At 40.6% G+C, this 19,781-nt stretch overlaps 1 protein-coding gene across 1 annotated transcript in view; it reads left to right on the top strand.

Annotated features, from left to right (window-relative positions):
• Nucleotides 1–16,840, top strand: part of CNTN4 (contactin 4) — a 511,526-nt gene extending 494,686 nt beyond the window's left edge. The window contains exons 18-22 of the mRNA XM_061129161.1: nt 1,656–1,768; nt 2,330–2,516; nt 2,948–3,060; nt 11,212–11,380; nt 14,346–16,840. Of these exons, the coding sequence (XP_060985144.1) occupies nt 1,656–1,768; nt 2,330–2,516; nt 2,948–3,060; nt 11,212–11,380; nt 14,346–14,446 (683 nt within the window). The 3' untranslated portion in view covers nt 14,447–16,840. The remainder of the gene's footprint in view (nt 1–1,655; nt 1,769–2,329; nt 2,517–2,947; nt 3,061–11,211; nt 11,381–14,345) is intronic.
• The last annotated feature ends 2,941 nt before the right edge of the window (nt 16,841–19,781 follow it).

The raw sequence follows: 19,781 nt of genomic DNA, 5'->3' as shown, positions 1-19,781 counted from the left end.
TTTCAACAGAATTATATTTTATACCTTTAGGTGAGTGCCAAAATATAATTTGCATTTCCTCTTACCACTTTTCGTATGTCACAGTATACTCAAAAATTATTCTGTTATTAAGTAGAGAGAGTCACGAAGCAATGTGATTGTTCTCATTGTCACCCCTGGTGTTATCACATTGAGGGGTTCTCATTTATTTTTACTGCCTCTGTGCTAGCATTGCTCTTAGAATGCCTTGCATAATGGTCTTCATTTCCATTGGAGTTCACCTTCATTGTTTCAAAGCTGATGTTTGGAATGAGACCATATTAAAACAGTTCCAAGTTGGGTCATTGATTTGGAGTAAATGAAGATGCAGTCCGTTCTGTGCAGAAAGAGAAATCAGCCCCTTAGACTCAGCAGTTCTCCATGATCTCACCCTCACCCCTCTTTTCTGCTTCACTTTCCTGCATGATCCATGCTCCAACCATAGCCAGAGGATTTGCAGTTATCCAAAGAAGCTTGAGCCCCTAGCATGTGCTTCAGCTTCTCTTAATGTTCTCTGCCTTGCCCACTTTGTGATTTCAGTTATCTTTCAAAATTCAACTTGAACAACTAAGGCCTCTCATTTCCCTAGGCCAGCTGACTGCGTTGCTTCTCTTTGTCCCTGTACCCTAACATTCCTCTGTTATAATTCTCATCTCAATGTATTATAAGTTTTGAATTATAGTTTTATATTCTCACTAAAGTGTATTTCCTGAGGGCAAGATATTAATTTTTTCACCTTTGTGTCACCAGTGTCTGTGTGTATGCCACACAGACCCCTAATAAATGCTGAGTGAATTAACACACCTACAGACTAATACATTATTATAAATAGACACAACATTAGTGGCCTCCACCTCCAGCATGTTCTGGAACATAATGTGGATTTCAGAGGGAGCACGCAAGTTACTGTTAATGGTTCTAGGTGAACCTTTAAAAATATCTGATAGTTATATATTGGTTTGAATTGCATCAGATAAAAAAATACAGCCATCAAATCAAAACCAGAATTTCATGAAGTTACAGCTCACAATATGCCTAAGATTTTCCTTAAGAAAGACCACTGAAATGGTACATAGCTCTGGCAGAAATCTGGCAAAAAGAACTGAAATGTGGGGGACAGACTTGGTCTCGACTCTCGTTTGCAGCTGAGGATACTGAGGCCCAGAAAGCGTAAATGACTTGTCCAAGACATACAGATGGCGGTGCAGAACTGAACTGTCACCCAGCCCTCCTGAAACTTAGTCAAGTCAGTTGATTCTCCTGTTTTCTGTCTCTCTCATTTTCATAACAGCGAGTGGAACTCTCACCTATGACAAATGCTAATTAAGAAGGATGTATATTAAATAAATTTCTGGCTAGGAGAACTTGGCTCTTAAACTTCAGCTTCCTGGTTTATTTCCCTTCCACTTAACCCTAAATTTAGAAGACAAAGACTTTGAACAGTTCTCTTCAGCACTGTCTCCATCACCACCCCCTCTCAGCCATTAATCCTGGGTCCTCTGTGAAGTGAATGTTTGGGTCATGATCAGTAAAGATTAGTCTATAGTCATGGATTCTTTGCACCTATGATGCCAGCATCCAGAAGGCTATTTTGATATAGCTGATAGAGTCGTAAATTTTTCCACACTCATCTGCAGAACCCACCAAACCACCAGCCAGCATCTTTGCCAGAAGTCTTTCTGCAACAGACATTGAAGTTTTCTGGGCCTCCCCCATGGAGAAGAATAGAGGTCGGATACAAGGGTATGAGGTAAGCAAGAGAGGGGTGCCTTGGTTCTGGGTAAGGGTCTCTACCCCTCAGTGAGAACTTTCCAAACACAGACGGATGGAAAAAAAGACCTCGAGTTCCATGTAAAGACATTTGTTTTAGAGAACAATGGCTTCTAGAGGAGCATGAATGAAAGCACTGAGCATTCTGCTGTCAGCTTACTCCTTTCTGAATTACAGAGATCTGTGTCTAAACACATGCAGGTCTAAGCATATATAAGGTGGCTGGCAAATTGAACTTTGATTTCTGATACACCCAGCATCACTTGGCCTCAAAACAAGGTGGGGGTCAGGGAGGGAGAAATAGCAACGATGGTTGTGCCAATGTACCGTCTCACTCTGAAGCTCAGAACAAAGAGGGGGCCTTTTTTTTATTGCCAATTATTTTTCAGTGCACACAAAGGTCTTGGTTCTGAACGCTCCGCTTATGACTTGCTGTACAGAAAATTAACACCATCCTAAGAATCTTGTATGAAAAAAAAAATCACATTGGCGATATCCCCAATAGGTATGACATCCAAGGTCTTCCTTTGTGTTTTCTCAGGTTAAATATTGGAGACATGATGACAAAGAAGAAAATGCTCGAAAAATACGAACAATAGGAAATCAGACGTCAACGAAAATCACCAACTTAAAAGGCAGTGCCCTGTATCATTTAGCTGTCAAGGCATATAATTCTGCTGGGACAGGCCCCTCCAGTGCAACGGTCAATGTGACAACCAGAAAGCCACGTAAGAATATTCTTGCTCAGAAATATTTCAGGGATTCATCAAACATATTCCAAGTTCATTGCCCATCCCTACCTCCCAGTGATCATTTGCATACTAATTGGTATCATTATGGAGATTCAGATTTACCTTAGCATTTTAACTGAACCTTCCCGAATACCATGCAAAATTCATTGCTCTGGAGGACAGAAAGATAAATGTTTTCTCCTCACTGGAAAGGGCTACTTCTTTTAGCTATAAATGTTAGGCGACCAACTGAATCTTTTTCCATTTGCAGCGCTGTATCTCGTCAGATTTTAGTGACCTTGAAGACACATATTAGTGCAATAGCCCGTTAAATTGCCTCCACTCTCAAATTCTAGGAAGGGGATATTCCTCAGAATCCATTGAGACTTAATAATCTGTGACTTCGTATATCTTAATTTTTTTTATAGCGCCAAGTCAACCCCCTGGAAACATCATATGGAATTCATCGGACTCCAAAATTATCCTCAATTGGGATCAAGTGAAGGCCCTGGATAATGAGTCAGAAGTAAAAGGATACAAAGTGGGTAATTTCTTTTTTTGCTAAGGCACCTATACTCCTGCTGTTAACCGGGGCACACTGTTCTCGTGAACCTTAGGATCACTGTCCTCACTTTCCCAGATGATGCTCTCACAGCCTCCTTTCTCCATCTCTGCTCCAGAGTGGTTTGGTCTGAGTTTTATAAATGGTCCCTGACAACTGGCCAGGGTTGAGAGAATCACCTAAACTTCAGTCTCAGGCACAGTCACCAGAAGCAGTTAAAGACCCTGTGTTTGGGTCTATAAAAAAATCATGAAGAACCACATTTTTAATATCTCCAAAGTCAGTTTTGTTTTGTTCTTGTCTTGATCACATTTTTAATCAACAGTAGTAACTTCTCAGTGTTACTAATGGTTAATTATTTTTGTTCATGTCCCTTTTGTTATGGAGATACTGTTGTTGTTTAGTCTTCAAATCATGTCCAACTCTTTGTGACCCTCTGGACTGTAGCCTGCCAGGTTCCTCTGTCCATGGGATTTCCCAGGCAACAATACTGGAGTGGGTTGCCATTTCCTTCTCCAGGGGATCTTCCTGACCCAGGGATTGAACCCTCATCTCCTGCTTGGCAGGTGGATTCTTTACCACTGAGCCACCAGGGAAGCCCATATATGTGCATGTGTATATGGATATGGATGTGCACATATACACAAGAATTTTTTAGGAAGTTAATTTACCTGATCCTATAAATGTTAGCCTGACTTTAAAAAACTAGAAAAGGAAATTGATTGCAGCTGTGGTGCCACAGTCATTAAAATTAAAAGGCATTTTAAGTATCCTGTTTTGTTTCACTTTTAAACAACATTTGGGGCAACTGCAGGCCAAACAGAACTAGTCAGCAGGATGTATCAAGCCGGCATGCTGCTATTTTGTGACATTTTCGGTAGGAGCTGAAGACAGCAGCACACTGACAGTGCTGGCAGGCGCTCGTTACAGTGTGTGAAGCCAGGGCTGGGAGTTGACACAGTTAGCCTTGAGTGATGTGATTAGAGGATTCGGAAACCTTCCCTTCTATGGACCGTTTTCCTTAGTCCACAAGGCACAGTGATTTGTATTCTGCAGCAGGGAAATGTTCCCTAAGAACTGATCTTTAGACCTTCCACTGGATCCCTTTTTAAAAGGAAACTTTCTAGAAGGGTCTTACAGAGTAGAGCAAAAAACAACCACATCTTGGTCGTCTAGTCAGTATGCGATTTCAAGTAAATCACGTAACCTCTCTGGGACTGCATTTCTCTTTTGCTAAAGGAGAAATCTGCCAGTGCCTTCATTTTCCCCGAGCCTTTATGGCTCTATTCCTTCTCCTTGGGACTGCCCCCTCTTAGATCCTCATCCTTAATCGGGTCTGAGATGAGAAGCCTTCCCTGATGGCCAGAGCTCTCACTATTTGTCAGATTTTTTAAGGTACTTTTTCCATCCTCTTGGGTAATTATAATTGGCTGATGACTTACTGTGGGCCTCAGACTGTGAATCCCCAGACTGTGGGCCTCAAGAGCACCTAGCCTGAATGGTCCCTGTAATTTCTCCAGCCAAGGATGCATTCTCTACAGTGGTATGAGAAGGGAGCCCTTATTTCCTGAACTCCTAAATCATTAGTCTCTTAGTGTGAAATAATTGCAAAGAGTTCATCTGACTAGTTTTATCCAACTTGAGAGAGGCATGGGGTTTGGGAGGCTGGAAGATGAAAGAGAGAGAAAGGAGTGAGACGACGCAAAGAAAGAAGTCAGGAGTGAAGACAGTTCTCACAGTTCTCTGACCCACGCTGACACTGCCGGGACTTTGAACACAGCACAAAAGAGATGCAGATGTGATTGGCCTGAATTAATTTAACCAAACCAAGGGAGAGAAGGAAAAAAATACAGGAGACAGAAAGTCTTCCTCCTGGCTTCCAGTGTCACCTAGTAGAACAGGAGAGAGGAAACACAATAAAAATCTGAAAGCTTTAGCAGTCCCTGAGGAGGGGCACGAGTTCCATGAAAGAAGCTTTTACTAGGTCTTAAAGCTCAGGTTGAAACTGGTGCTGAAATAAAATTGAATGGCAGGGAGCTGCCTAAAGAATTTCAGGGAACCAAGCAAAATGTTAGCTGGGCAGGAAACCCCGGAGATCATCCAGCCGAAGCCCTTCATTTTACAAATGTGAAAACCGAAGGCTGTTGAATAAAGGGACTTGGAGTGCCATCAGCTTCCACAGGGCAGGGATGCATACACAAGCTGAAGTTTGCTTCAGTGAGCTGGGTCTAAAGGATTATAGGCATTTTCAGAAGAATAATTGAAAAATGAGTATTATTTAGTTACTACATCTTTGTCTTCCCGCCCTCTCTCCGAAACTCGTATGAACTTGTCTTATTAGCATGTTTCCAAGGAGGCCCTTCATACATATACATACATACATATATATACATATATTTTTTTTTTTTTTAATTCAACAGACACTTTTACAGACATCTAGAAGATTCCCCTGTGCAGCACAGAATCAGGCAGGTATGCGGGAATCAAGCAGCACAAGGCTGACATGGAAGTAGTCACCTCCCAGAAAAGAACTGGCGCTTCCCACAGTATTTGGGGAACTTTTTACTCCTGTAGAACTAGAATAAAACATTGGAACAAATTACAGCTGGATAGCATGGAACTTTTGCAGATGTGAGCAGCAGATGAGATGATATAAATTATTTATTTATTTATTTATTTATTTTGATAGAAAGACCCAGTATGTATTTATTTCATATATTCATCACAAGGGTTCAACCACAGACTTAATTTAAAATAAAAAAAGACATTACAATTTAAGATACAGAGACCTATCCAGAAATCAAGGAAAGGACAATCTCAGGAAATAATAAAAAGACAGCACAGGGAGAACCATGGATTTAGGCCTCCCCCCACCCCCACCGCCGCCAATAATTTTTTGCATGTTGATTCACTGTGTCTTGTAGATCTAAATTACATCTATGAAACATCTAGTGGCACCTCCAGGGTGGGAATTTCATGCCTTAGGAAGCATCACTAATGGGTGGGTATGAAGTTTGAAATGCTGCATGTGCTGACTGAAGGAGTAACAAGGTGGGAAGATGCCTTTCTGACTTCTTCTTGACTTCCCATTCGATTCAGTTCCTTCCCTTCTCTTTAGAGCTGGGACTGGAGGAACCAGACTCCCCACACATCCTCATTTAGATCCCAAGGGATCTCAGCATACCTGGTTACAGATATTGAAATGCTACACACACAGTGTCAACATTCAGGATATATAGTTCTGTAAAAACTATACATACATGTCTGTGTGTGTTTTTGTTTTTCTATCTAAATTGTCTAGATCTGTGGGTTTTCTGCTTGGGTAAACAGTCCACAAAAGAACTCAACTTTAGGAAGTTTAAGGCCCCACATACTGTTTCAGCACAAATTGTCAAGCTACTTTATGACACGTGAACTAAAAAGAGAGTGTGTCTGGTTTCCGTATCACAAAGTAAACTGTCTACAGAGCCAGGCAGGTTATGTAAACGGATTAATGTGGCTTAATTCTTTCAACAAAATATCATCAATAAACGTGCCAAGTACAGGTCTAATTCTTTCTAACTTTATAATAACCCATGAAGCAGGTGCAGTTATTAGCCTCAGTTTTATAGATAAATAACTCATGGCACAGAGTTTAGTAACTTGCCTTCTTCATATAGCTAGTATTCTTTTTACTAATTTATTGAGACATGATTGACATATAATATTGTATAAGTTTAAGATATATACATGTTGATTTGATACATTTATATATTGCGATATGATCACCACCATAGCATATGCTAAGGCCTCCATCCCGTCACTTAATTACCATTTCTTGTTTGTGGTGAGAACATTGAGATCTACTCTCTTAGCACCACCCGAGTACATGATACAGTGTTATTAACACAGCTAGTATATTGACCTGAACTCGGAATACAGGCAGTATGGATCCAGAGTCCTGCCTTTTAGCCCCTCAATTATTTGCCTGCCAGAAGTAAACAAATAGATCAATAAAGTACTACCAAGAGAAATAACTCAGAGTAAGGGGAGTAGACAGTGGATAGATAGGAGAGATGTTATTTTAAATAAAGCCCAGGGAAAGCCTTTATCAAGGGGTGACATTTCAATTGGGTCATAAAAAGAGGAGGGAGTGAGATAAGCAGCCCTCTGAGAGTGTTCCAAGAATAGTGACCAGGATGTGCAAATGTCCTGAGGTAGATGCATAGCATCATGACATAATAGGGTGTGTTGGAGACCATGGTACCTATAGACTTTGTAATGGTCCAGAAAAGGCAGTAAGTTCTAAGGTCCAACCAGTTGTTTCCAGACAGGAATGTAGACCAATGTGGCTATATCTTCCAGTTTTTAATAGAACCCAAAATTTTATTATGTATAGTTTCTTGGTGTATAGTTTTAAAACTATGTATAGTTTTAAGTGGTGATGTCTAATTTAAAAAAAAAGTAAACCCACCGAGGGCCAAATAGTTAAGATGTGCAAGCCAAATGTGACCTATGGGCCATGAGCTTTCTACTCTCTAACCCCCTTTGTTTTGTGTTCATGGAAACAGAGACCAGAGAATGAAAGCAGTTTGTCCACAGTGGTGGCCAAGCTAGTCTTAGTTAAGAATGTAGGCTGTGAACCCACCCTGCCTGAGTTTGAATGCTGTGTCCCCCACTTACTGGCTATGAGATCCTGGGCACATTGCTGAACATCTCCAGGCCTCAGACTCCTCATCTTTAAAATCAGAATAGGGACTTCTGTGATGATCCAGGAGTTAAGACTCCACACTTCCAGTGCAGGGGGAGCAGGTACAATACCTGGTCAGGTAACTAAGATCCCACATGCAGCGTGGCCAAAAAAGAAAATCAGAATAATAACAGTGCCTATCTCAAGGTATATGATGTTGAAACTCATGATCAGCATTCAACAATGTTTGATCCTATTTTCATTGTTCCCACAAACTTACTCTTTCTCCTTGTCTTCCACAGTGGATTATAGGAAATGTAAGCACTGCCTTTAAGTCAATCAGTTGAACTAAGCTTGGACTAAGGTCAATCAGCAGATCTAAAGCTGAAATAAGCCTCATTGTGGTGTAAAGGCTTTATAGGCCTTTATTTAGCTCCCACTGCAGCCCCCAGGACTTCTCCAGTGGCCTGGTGGTAAAGGATCTGCCTGCAATGCATAAGCCACAGGAGACACAGGTTTGATCCCTGAGTTGGGAAGATCCCCTGGAGGCGGGCAGCCGACTCCAGTATTCTTGCCTGGAGAATCCCCATGGACGGAGGAGCCTGGTGGGCTGCCATCCATGGGGTTGCAAAGAGTTGGACATGACTGAAGCGACTTAGCACACATGCACGCAGCTGAGCCCCCAATGTTACATGACTAGTAAACAGTGCTGATAAAAGGGCTGTTTTTTCCTCTAAGTGTTTCTTTTGGATTTATATTTGAAACTAGTTGAATCCTCTGTGCTCTGGCAAGGACTAGAGGTAAATCAAAGAAGCAATTTATTCCTCAAAGCCAGATGTGCCCTTGCATCCCATCAGCCAGCCCATGTTCCTGAAGGGCTGTGATGAGATGCTCTGACAGTCCCGGATGCGCCTCAGGATTTATTTGAACCTGATCATTAGTGAGTGGATGCTGAGTTTGATACAACTGAAACTCCTGAGAAGGAAGGGGGATGCTTATGAATCTTTCCACCCTAAGGAAATTGTGTTTTCCACCTTGTATTAGAAAGACATAAATAAAGGTGATGAAATGTCAGGAAACAAATGGGATCTAAACCATTTTAAGGGAATTTGATGCATTTCTCTTGTGTTTGGTTTTCTAGCAATAGTAGAGTGACCCTATGTCTCTGACCCCAGCAAATCAGAATTCACAGTGGGTCTTAGGGGGCTTCCCAGGTGGCTCAGACGTAAAAAATCCACCTGTCAAGCAGGAGACCCGGGCTTGATCCCTGGGTCTGATCCCTTGTTCGGGAAGATCCCATGGAAAAGGAAATGGCAGCCCACTTCAGGATTCTTGCTTGGTAAAGCCCACGGCCAGAGGAGCCTGGTGGGCTCCAGCACACAGGTTTGTAAGTACTAACCAGTGGCAGCAGTGGGTCTGAGGGAGAGATGAGCTAGTCTTACTGTTCTCTAAGTGTGGTCCCTGGACCAGAAGCAATGGTTTTACCTGAGGACTTGTCAGAAATGCAGATTTTTCAAGTCCCAACTACGACCTGTGAAATCAGAAACTCAAGTGGGGCCCAATGATAGATGCTTTAAGAGGCCCTCCAGTCAACTCTGATACAAGCTTAGGTTTGAGAACCGTGATGTCATTCATGATTCCCTGAATGAACATCTGAAGATCTTTTTAAAAACATACCATGGCCTGGACCCTTCTTCTGTGGAGTCTGACATAGGAGGTCTGGGGAGTGGCTGGAGCGGGATTCCTCAGCCTTGTCACTGATGCCACTTCAAGTTGGATGATTCTCTGTTGTGGGGACTGCCCTCTGTATTATAGGGGGACCCAGGCACTCACAACACTAGCAGCAGCCATTATAACAACCAAAAATGTCTGCAGACATTTGCCAAATGCCCTCCTGGGGCACAAAATTGCTCTTCCACTCCCTCCACCCCAGTTGAGAACCGGTGGCCTATTAGCAGGGTTCCCCCACCTCATTTTCTAATGCCTGATGATCTGAAGTGGAGCTGATGTAATAATAATAGAAATAAAGTGCACAGTAAATATTAATACACTTGAATCATCCTGAAACTACCCCTCACCTCCACCCCTAATTTGTGGAAAAACTGTCTTCCATGAAACCAGTCCTGGTGCCAAAAAGATTGGAGATCACCAGACTAGAGAGAGCATTGGTATTTTTCCAGGTTCCCTAAGTGCTTCTACATACAACCAGGACCTGGAACCATTCATGTCACTAAGCCCTATCTTTTTCTTAATACCAAGAGAAATGATACAGTGGTTGAAGTTACAGTGGTTGAAGATCATGGGCTTGGAAACCCCCATCTAGTCGCTTACCGGCTCTGCAATATCCCTGGGCCTCAGTGTCCTCATCTGTGGGCACACATAATAGTGCCTGTCTTGTCAGATGCTGTCACCATTAAGCATAGCTGTGCCAATAGAGTGTCTGGCTCAGAGTAAAGAGAACATTTATGGGACAGTTCTCATCACAACTGTTACATCCAGAAAGGCAGGTACACCTCTCTGGACCTTTATCTTTAGTTCCTAATAGGGACTGTTGATGACCAGGGTAGGCAATGCCAGGTGGTGAGGGTATTTTCAAGGAAGCTAGTTAGCCATCTCATCCTGTGAACTACCAGCCTAGACTCTGGCCCAGCAGAAGCCAAAGTGGTCAACAAAGATGTGTAAGTGACACTGGAGGAGCTACAGACACTTCGAGAGTGACAGTAATGGTCCTATAACACCCTCCCTTTTCTATGTCGCTTTAAAAGGGTTCCCAGTGGGAGGGGGAGGAAAAGGGGTTTCTGCCCTTGCCTTTCAGAGATGCTCTTCCTGTGCTGAAATGTCCTCTTTCCAAAGGATTAATAATGATAGTTTATCATGCCTGATTTTTGCTTCTTACCTTTGCCAAGTTATCTTTGTATCTCTTGTTTCCTTTAATACTTCATAGATACCATGTCCTACATGCTTTCTTTGAGTCCTTTATTTTATTGAATCCTGTGCAATCTTGAAGACTTCCCAGGGAAGTCGGTATTATTGTCCCCGTTTTACCGATGAGGGCATTGAGGCTCAGAGTGGGAAAGTAAGTGGACCAAGGTCACACAGCAGCCAAATCTGTTCTGATGCCAAAGACCCTCATATGTCACTGAGCTCTGTATAGCCAGTTTTTCAAGTGTTTTAACTGAGCCTCCAGAAGTCATGTGAGGTCACAGAGCACGTTGTTAGGCTCATGCTAGCCACGCTTCCATGCCACACAAGCCTGTCAACTCTTTCCTTGTGATGAAATAAATGGTGGCTGCAGACATGCCCCTTGCTATAAATGAGCCTTCCGAATGCATGTGGGCAGCCTGACAACTTCAGCATCCCCACATTTCACTGGCGCCCAAAGGTAGAAACAAATGTCTGCTGCATCCTGGGGGGGCCTTTGTGAGGACAGCAGGTGACACCTGTTCTTCCCATGTTGGCAGGTCCTGTACAGATGGAGCCGACAGAGTAGCACATCTGTCATTGAAACAAACAAAACGTCGGTGGAGCTTTCTTTGCCTTTTGATGAAGATTATATAATAGAAATTAAGCCATTCAGTGACGGAGGAGATGGCAGCAGCAGTGAACAGATTCGAATTCCAAAGATATCAAGTGAGAACGTCTCTCTCTCTTTTTTTTTCCCCTCCCTTCTCCATGTCTGCCTTATTGCCTAAGCCTCCCAGTGAGCCAGGACTCAGATGAAATTAAACATGATAAAAAAAAAAGACATGATAAAAATGGACAATACCATCCTCCTTCCTTAGACAACTGATATTTGCTAATCGCAGGTAGTTTTCTGCAAAAAACAGTCTGACCCGTCTTGGCTGGTGTAATAAGGATTTAGTCACTTGACAATCAATAATGAGGTTAAAGCAGCCACAGATCAGTCACCAGGATCTTCCATGTCACCCAGGTGGTTGACAGCTATAGTAACCCCCACATTATAGGTTAGAAAGTTAAAAGTGTGACTTAGGAGGAACAAGCAGAAAAGAGTTCTTTAAATTGCTCTAGAAGCCTGTCTCTAGTGATACAATATAATTTAATGTCTTTGGCTGAAAATGTTTTGAGCTTGAAACTTTATTTTGAACTTGTGTATGTAACGTGTACATAAGCACACATGTCTACATATAGTCAAGAATATATTTGTTTTCAAAGACTGTTGAAGTGTATGTTCTTTTTTCACACAAATGCATTCAATCTATTTTTCAAATATTGTGTTTGCAACTATCTCAACAGCATATTATTTTTTGCTGTATGATTTTATTTGAACATTTTTTTTAAAAAAAGGCAAAATAGGAAAATCCATAGAGGCAGATTGGTGACTGAAAGTCACTGGCCACTGGTGTTCATTGTGGCTTAATGGGTACTAGGTTTCCATTTCAGATGGTGAAAAAGTTCTAGAACTAGATGTGGTCCTGGCTGCACAACATTGGAGTGAACTTAAGGCCACTGAGTTGTACACTTTAAAATAGTTAAAATGCTAACCTTTACATTATGTGTATCTTACCACAATAATAAAACAAATAAGATTGCCATTAGGTATCTAAGTGTAGATTTTCACTGGCTTTTGGATTTACTAGTCAAGAGGTAAGGGGTTCAGTGAAGGCTGGAGATAGGAACTTTCCAGTCATTGATGGACATTGGATATTTTAAATCATGGACAATCCTTACTACAGAGTCCTGGGCATCAGTCCCTTTGTTCAGTGTCCATTTGATTATTTGTCGGATGAGGAAAGACTCTGGTATCCTTGCTGTATCAAGTTACAATGAAGTATCCACTCAACTAGTTTTAACTGCATCTATCAAATTTGGATGCCTCAAAGCAGAAAAGAAAATGTTCACTGGTCACTTCACCCTTCTTCTGAATAAGCACTTATTACTGTTAGTGAATAGAACAGGACCTCTGGTGGGAAATGCAGGCTACTCCAAGAACATGCTCCAGATTCAGGAGTAATTTGTCATCTTCCAGATGAGGTTTATATTTACTACACCTCTTTTGCATGCAAATACTAACACAGTTTTTTCTTTGCAAACACTGGGGAGAATTGGTTTCCACATCTCCGAAGAGGCTCTAACTTCTGTTGAAAGGAACCAGATCTATGGTGAGATGTGGAAGTAATCTCCAGGCCACAAAAAACACAAGACTGGAGTTTGTTTTGGGGTTCATTTATCTCTCTTTCTTAAAATCTGACTTCATACTTGCTTATCATTTCAAGAACTGTTTTTTTTAAGATTGATAATTCTTGATTTAATTCATTACAAAAACATCTTTGAAGCAATTTTATTGTTATAATGATTAGATGATAAGGCTGTAGCTGTGAATAAAACATGGTCTCTTTCTCAAGAGGTTTTCCATTTTGGTGGTTAGAGATCTTACAATCTTGATAAAACTCAAATGACAGTTGATAATTTCTTACTGTGAAAACAATATAAGACATATAGGGAAAAGTTTTTAAAAGATTGAGCTTATTTTGTTGGGAAAAAATAGGTATATTTAGATATATATATATGTTGGAATCCCAATTCAGGTCTTTACTAAGTGGGTAATCTTAGACTTATCTCCTCTCTCTAGGCGCCAGTTTCCTTATCTGTTAAAATGTGTAATAACCATACCAGAGGTTCTCAGGGTTTTTGCAGGAATGTCATATGGCTGTGTGCCCAGCACAAAGCTTGAATTCGAAAGAGAACATCAATGTTTATTTTGCTGCATCATTGATATCCTAGTATTTATCTGTAGTGTTTGCAGTCATTTTGAAGTTTCTTCTCATGTTAGATGTGGACACCCTTCCTTAACAAATGCTTAAATAGAGGTCCAGAGATGTCCACCACCTGCTCCCAAGTTCATAGCTAGGGTGTCATAGAACAGAGGCTTAAAACGTCAACAAGAGTTGGGCTTGATGCAAGTGAACTTACTTACAAAACAGAAAGAGACTCGCAGACTTAGACAACAAGTTTATGGTTGCCTGTATACACGGCTGTATCTAAAATGGATAACCAGCAAGGTCCACTGTGTAGCGCAGGGATCAATGTTACCTGGCAGCCTGGATGGGAGGGGAGTGTGGGGGAGGATGGGTACATCTGTATGTATGGCTGAGTCCCTTCATTGTTCACCTGAAACTGTCACAATGTTGTTGATTGGCTTGTGCTTAGTCGCTTCAGTTGTTTCCCACTCTTTGTGAGTCCATAGACTGTAGCCCGCTAGGCTCCTCTGTCCATGGGATTCTCCAGGCAAGAATACTGGAGTGGGTTGCCATGCCCTCCTCCAGGGGATCTTCCTGACCCAGGGATCGAACCCATGTCTCTTACATCTCCTACATTGGCAGGCGACTTCTTTGCCACTAGTGCCACCTGGGAAGCCCATAACAGGCTATACCCCAATATAAAAAAAAAAAAGTTTAAAATTGGCTATACCTCAAAAAGAAAAAGGTTAAAAATTTTAAAAAAAAAAGAGAGAGAGAGAGAGAGATGGTCATTTCCAATAGACTTCAGACAGTTCTTCCCTTTCCAAGAGCCCTGGGCGCTGCCTCCCTTTGTTGCCAGGGTAAGTGGATGCTGAGTGAATGTCTTCTCTCCGCAGATGCCTATGCAAGAGGAGCCGGGCCGTCCACTTCAAATGCATGCACGCTGTCGGCCATCAGCACCATCATGATCTCCCTCACAGCAAGGTCCAGTTTATGACAACAGTTCTCCGAAGGACTTTCTCTTTATGATATAAGCAACATTTAGCTAGTTGTTTTGAAGACACCCAGTACTAAGTAATATTGTTGTTCAAGTACATCTTATTACTGGAAAAAAAAATGTTTTTTGCTTCTTTAGGAATGGCATTCTACAGTACTTCCTCAAAGCAAATCTAGCTTTGTCTGAAGTTTCTTTGGAAACTCTGCAATGCACTGAAGACATCTGTAATATGATGTTACCAAAGCAGTTTACATATGTCCTTATATGCATATTTTTTATTATATATTTAGTGTTTTATAGGATTTTTTAAAGTTAACATGAGATGTAGATATTAATTTTTTTCCTCTGCTGTAAAATGCTATGGGCAACACAATCATACGATTATTATTTGAAAATATTTCCTTTACAGACAGAGTTGGAAACTCACCTTGGTCAATACATTGCAGATTCCTTGTACAGTTCTACAAGGGTCTAGAGGCAGCGCAGCTGAAGGATTAGTCTGTAACTCAAGGCTGCCATGTAGGAATGTCTCATGGGATGACTGATGCACTCAATCAAGTCGTTTAGCCATTGTACAATATGTTTTCCAGCCCTGTTGTGAATTTTGTTGTTCCACACAACTTGAGATGATTTCAGGAATGGCCGCAATCTCAAAACCTAAACTAACTGCCCGAGAGGTACCTTGCGCAGTACTCCCACCCCTGAATTTAGCATCCTACGGTAAGACTTTCTTTTCCCTTGACTAAGTTAGCCTTGTCTTTGTAGTAGCATTATCTTAGCCATGACACTGGAAGTTACATATCCTGTAGTAACATAGACCAAAAGTTACTATAGTCAACCACGTCTTTCAAAGGATAAAGAATAATTTTCCTATCTTTAAATGTATCTGTTTTGAATGTACATTTAACAAAGAAAAGAGTAATTCTCTGTGGATGGATTCATAACTGCGTTACAAAATCTCTTATAGATAATATGTGTATCTCTTTAATGATAGAAGCCCTTCTTTTAAATCAGAATTATGTAAGGAGTCTGGCAGATTTCTCCTATTTCAGCAAATAGTTGCCACAAATAATTTTTTTCATGACTCTGTAAGAGATCTTTAGTAAAACTGTATGGTATCTCAATGATTCTCCTGTTTTGCAGTAGGTAGCCTTGTTGCTTTATAAGCTTTATCTTCTATGTCTTAAAATCACGCATTGGAAAATGACAATATCAACAAAACCGTATTCTTATGAAAAGAACTATTTGTTATAACGGGGGAGGTTTTGTAAGTTGACAGTAGTGGAACAGTGCAAATAAAATGCAATGAAATTTTCTATAAAAATTTTCACTTGTAAACACGCTGCACCTTTTCTTCTTTCTCAGAGAGCTCAAATTTGCTTGTAATTTGTCATTTTTGCTTACAAAGAGTATAAGTTAACTTTTCAACCTTCTAGCTATATTTATCCAATAAAGTCATAATCAGGATTCCACTTGTGTAAAAACTAGGGTGGTAACTGGGAAAAAATATATTGTCAGTATTTCAAGCTGTGTTCCTTTCTTAGTTTGATATGGTTACTTCTATGTTGAAATAAAACAAAATTTAAAATCACACACACAAAAAAATCAACAAAATAATAAAATGAATGAAAAAAAATAACACCCCAGGTAGTTCCCAACCCCAGTGTTAATGATATTTACCAGTGATCTAGCATATGTAATCTTTTTTTAAAGGTATTGTTAATAAATATTCTGTCATTTGTAAAGATACTTGTCTTTTGGGAGCATTTTTCCTGCCTGCCTGTCAGGGAATCTGTTCACTCACCCTTGTGCTAGTTATAATTTAAGATCCTAGAGGGACTCAAAAGTCTCTGGCTATGATCCCTACGTAGAAGACCCAGAGAAAACACCATTGCAGGTCCTCTTTGGAAGTAGAGAGGGTCAAAAATCCACAAATAAGTCTCCTGAAGATCAAACATGAGTAGATCCTCTGGATTAACTCAGTCTTTTCTACACTTAATCTAAGGACATCTGTTGTTTTAAGGTTTCCCCCAATCCCATTGCTAAAAGGATAAAATCTAAACCGGAGGCCCTTGTTAATCTAATTACAACTTAAGTCCATACCCAGCCACATAGAGCCCTCACTGGCCCCTGAACACCACTTGCTTTTGGTCTCACCTCTGTGCCTTTTGGGCATCTGGCTGCCCCTTCTTGAAATACCCCCACTCTTCTTTAATCCCCGATCTTGACTGTTCTAGGGTAGCTCCAGCCCCGGCTTGTCTGTGAAGCCTTCCAACCCTCGCTGACCTCCTTCCTCTGAATAAGCTGCAAGCCCTGTCAATACCCCTCACTTAGTAATTTAATCAGGTACTACTTTTGGAAGTCTCTTGTACTGTTATCTTGCATTTTAACTCAACTCCTGTATTGTTACTTAATTTTCCTTGTATGTATGCCTTGTCTTCCCAACTAGATTGTAAGCTCCTTGAGGGCAGGGACTTTGGTCTTATCTTCCATGTACTCTCCATAGTGCCTAGCACAGTGCCTTGCAATAAATAATCATTGATTAATTAATTGAAGGGGTCTTTGAAGTAGCATTTTGCATCAGTTGCCCGCCTGTGTGCCCCAGCAAACCTATCAGAAGAGACTGTCACTGTTTTGCAAGATGGCGGAAAGTGTCAGAAGACCTGGCTTCTGATTTGAAACCTTGGAAAAAGTCCTTGAATCTCTCAGCTTAATCATTTGGTAAATAAGGCCCTGGATTAGCTGAGTCTGACCAAGCTCAAGGTATTTTTTTAAAAGTGCCCCATAGGCAACTTCACCCAAACGTGTCTCATTTGTTGGTTTTCATGGTTGTTGCAGGTTAGGCTCACTGCTTGCAAGCAACAGAAACAACTCTGGCTTACCTGAGCAAACATAAAAGAATGACCCAGGTCAGATCATGTGAGCCATGGAGACACTGAATGCCCAAGCCTTGGTGAGACTAAGGAGCAGGCCACCCTGGGGGTGAACCTGCAGGAACTTTGCAGTCTTTTGGGGGAGCTGTTTTGGGGTGAATTAGCTCTGTTTCTGATTTCAAAGCCACTCTGTTCAATATCCAAATTCCTAGAAGAGTCTGATTGATTTATATTACCCACCAGAGCACCTCAATCATGTACTCATAGGGGAGAGAGAGTTTGTTAAAAGAGAAATGAGACGATGTTTCTAGAAGATGGGAAAATAAATGCTGGGTATGTCTAAACAGCACACTATCTATGCTTAGCCATCCATGCGAGATTCCTCAGGCCCTAGTCCCAATTAATATGTCAGGGAAATGCATTACTGCTTGGGGTTGTTGCACAATAACTATGAAGGAGAAGCACTAGAAAAAGGAATATTTGCTTTGGTTATTTCATCTTTTCCAGCACTTATTCTGATGCTCATTTTGTGTATGGGTGGTTCACCTGTGATTTAATGGTACAAAAGAAGATCCTATTTTGCCAGATAGTTGGATTCTCTCAGCATTCCAGAGTTTTTATAAAGCTCACAAAACCTGAGTATGAAACAGCAACTTTCCATGAGGGCAGAAGACGTGGATGATAAATTTCATCCTCAGGTGAGCTTGCATCTCTTCCAGCCTGTGAGGTGGGAGCTGCCTTAAGCTTTTATCTTAAGATAGAATGATTGAGTTATTCCTCCCATCAAATATTTGGTTATTTACCTCTGGGAAGCAATGGTCAATCCTGATGAATCTTTTCCCAGTCTCTCCCACCACCCATATCCTACAGCAAATATGCTCCAAAAATGTTGAATTCTAAAAAGTCCATAAATAGTAATAATTAGCTTTTAAAATGTCGTGTAATTTTTAAAGCAATGTAATGTAATCAACCACCAGGTGATTTTTGCAAACTATATTGGATTATCAATGATGCTGTTCACCTCCATTAGCATAGATAATCAAGAATTGGATATATTTCCTCTTTTAATTTTCATTTTATATCGGAGTATAGTTGATTAACAATGTGTTAGCTACAGGTGTATAGCAAAGTGATTCAGTTATATCTATCCAATTGTCTGTTCTTTTTCAAATTTTTTGTCCATGTATGTTATTACAGAATATTGAGCTGAGTTCCCTGTGCTAAACAGTAGGTCCTTGTTAGTTATCTATTTTAAATATAGCAGTATATGCATGTCAATCCCAAACTCAGTCTATCCCTCCCCCCACCCCCACACTTTTCCCCTGGTAACCATAAGCTGGTTCTCTAAGTCTGTGTTTCTGTTTTGTAAATAAGTTCATTTGTATCATTTTTCTAGATTCAGCATATAAGGGATATCATAAGATATTTGACTTTCTCTGACTTACTTCCCTTAGTATAATAATCTCCAGGTACATCCATGTTGCTGCAAATGGCCTTATATCATTCTTTTTAATGGATGAATAATATTGTGTATATATACCCCACACCTTCTTTTTCCAGTGCTCTGTTAATGGACATTTAAGTTGTCTCCATGTCTTGGCTATTGAAAACAGTGCTGTGATGAACATTGGGGTGTATGTATGCTTTCCAACAATGGTTTTCTCCAGATATATGCCCAGGAGTGGGATTGCTGGATCATATGATAGCTCTATTTTTAGTTTTTTTAAGGAAATACCCTGCTGTTCTCCATAGTAGTTATACCAGTTTACATTCCCATCAACAGTGTAGGAGGGTTCCTTTTTCTCCACATCCTCTCCAGCATTTATTGTTTGTAGACTTTTTGATGATGGTCATTTTGACTGGTGTGAGGTAGTATCTCATTGTAGTTTTAAGAGTTGGCTGTATTTTCCTTTATGACAATTAGAATTCTCTGGCCAACCATAATGATTTTGGGGAATCTCTGGATCTACATGTACAATCTAAAGTGTTCTATGACAAAATGACAGACACTGCGGCCTTACCTAGGCAGCCTACTACAGTGTCTAAGAGTATGAATTCTGGAGTCTGATTGCCAGGGATGCATTCAGATAATTGTCACTTATTTGACAGGATAACATTTGTAAAGTTCTAGAATCACAGCTCTCCAAACACTAGCAAATTGTTCTGTAAATAAGTATGTCATTGTTCTTTTTCCCAAGTCACTTGAGATAACAGACAAAGAATGTGGGTGCATTCCATAATCAAAGTGAGTGTTGAACTCATCTGAGATATACATTATCACTTTTTTCTTAAATATCTTCAACTCTTAGTATAAATTTTAATATTTAATAATTTTAATAATACATTAATAAAATAAAACTGTGTAATTATGTTAATAAAATAAGTCAGGCAGTAGAGTTCTCAGTCAGATACCAAGTTCTCCATAAGTCCTCCGTCAATTTCCCTCTCTGGCACTGACATCT

Source organism: Dama dama, chromosome 24 (genome assembly GCF_033118175.1).
Source record: "Dama dama isolate Ldn47 chromosome 24, ASM3311817v1, whole genome shotgun sequence".
NCBI lineage: Eukaryota > Metazoa > Chordata > Mammalia > Artiodactyla > Cervidae > Dama > Dama dama.
Note: the sequence above shows the minus strand (reverse complement) of the source record. Positions and strands in the feature narration are given on the sequence as shown.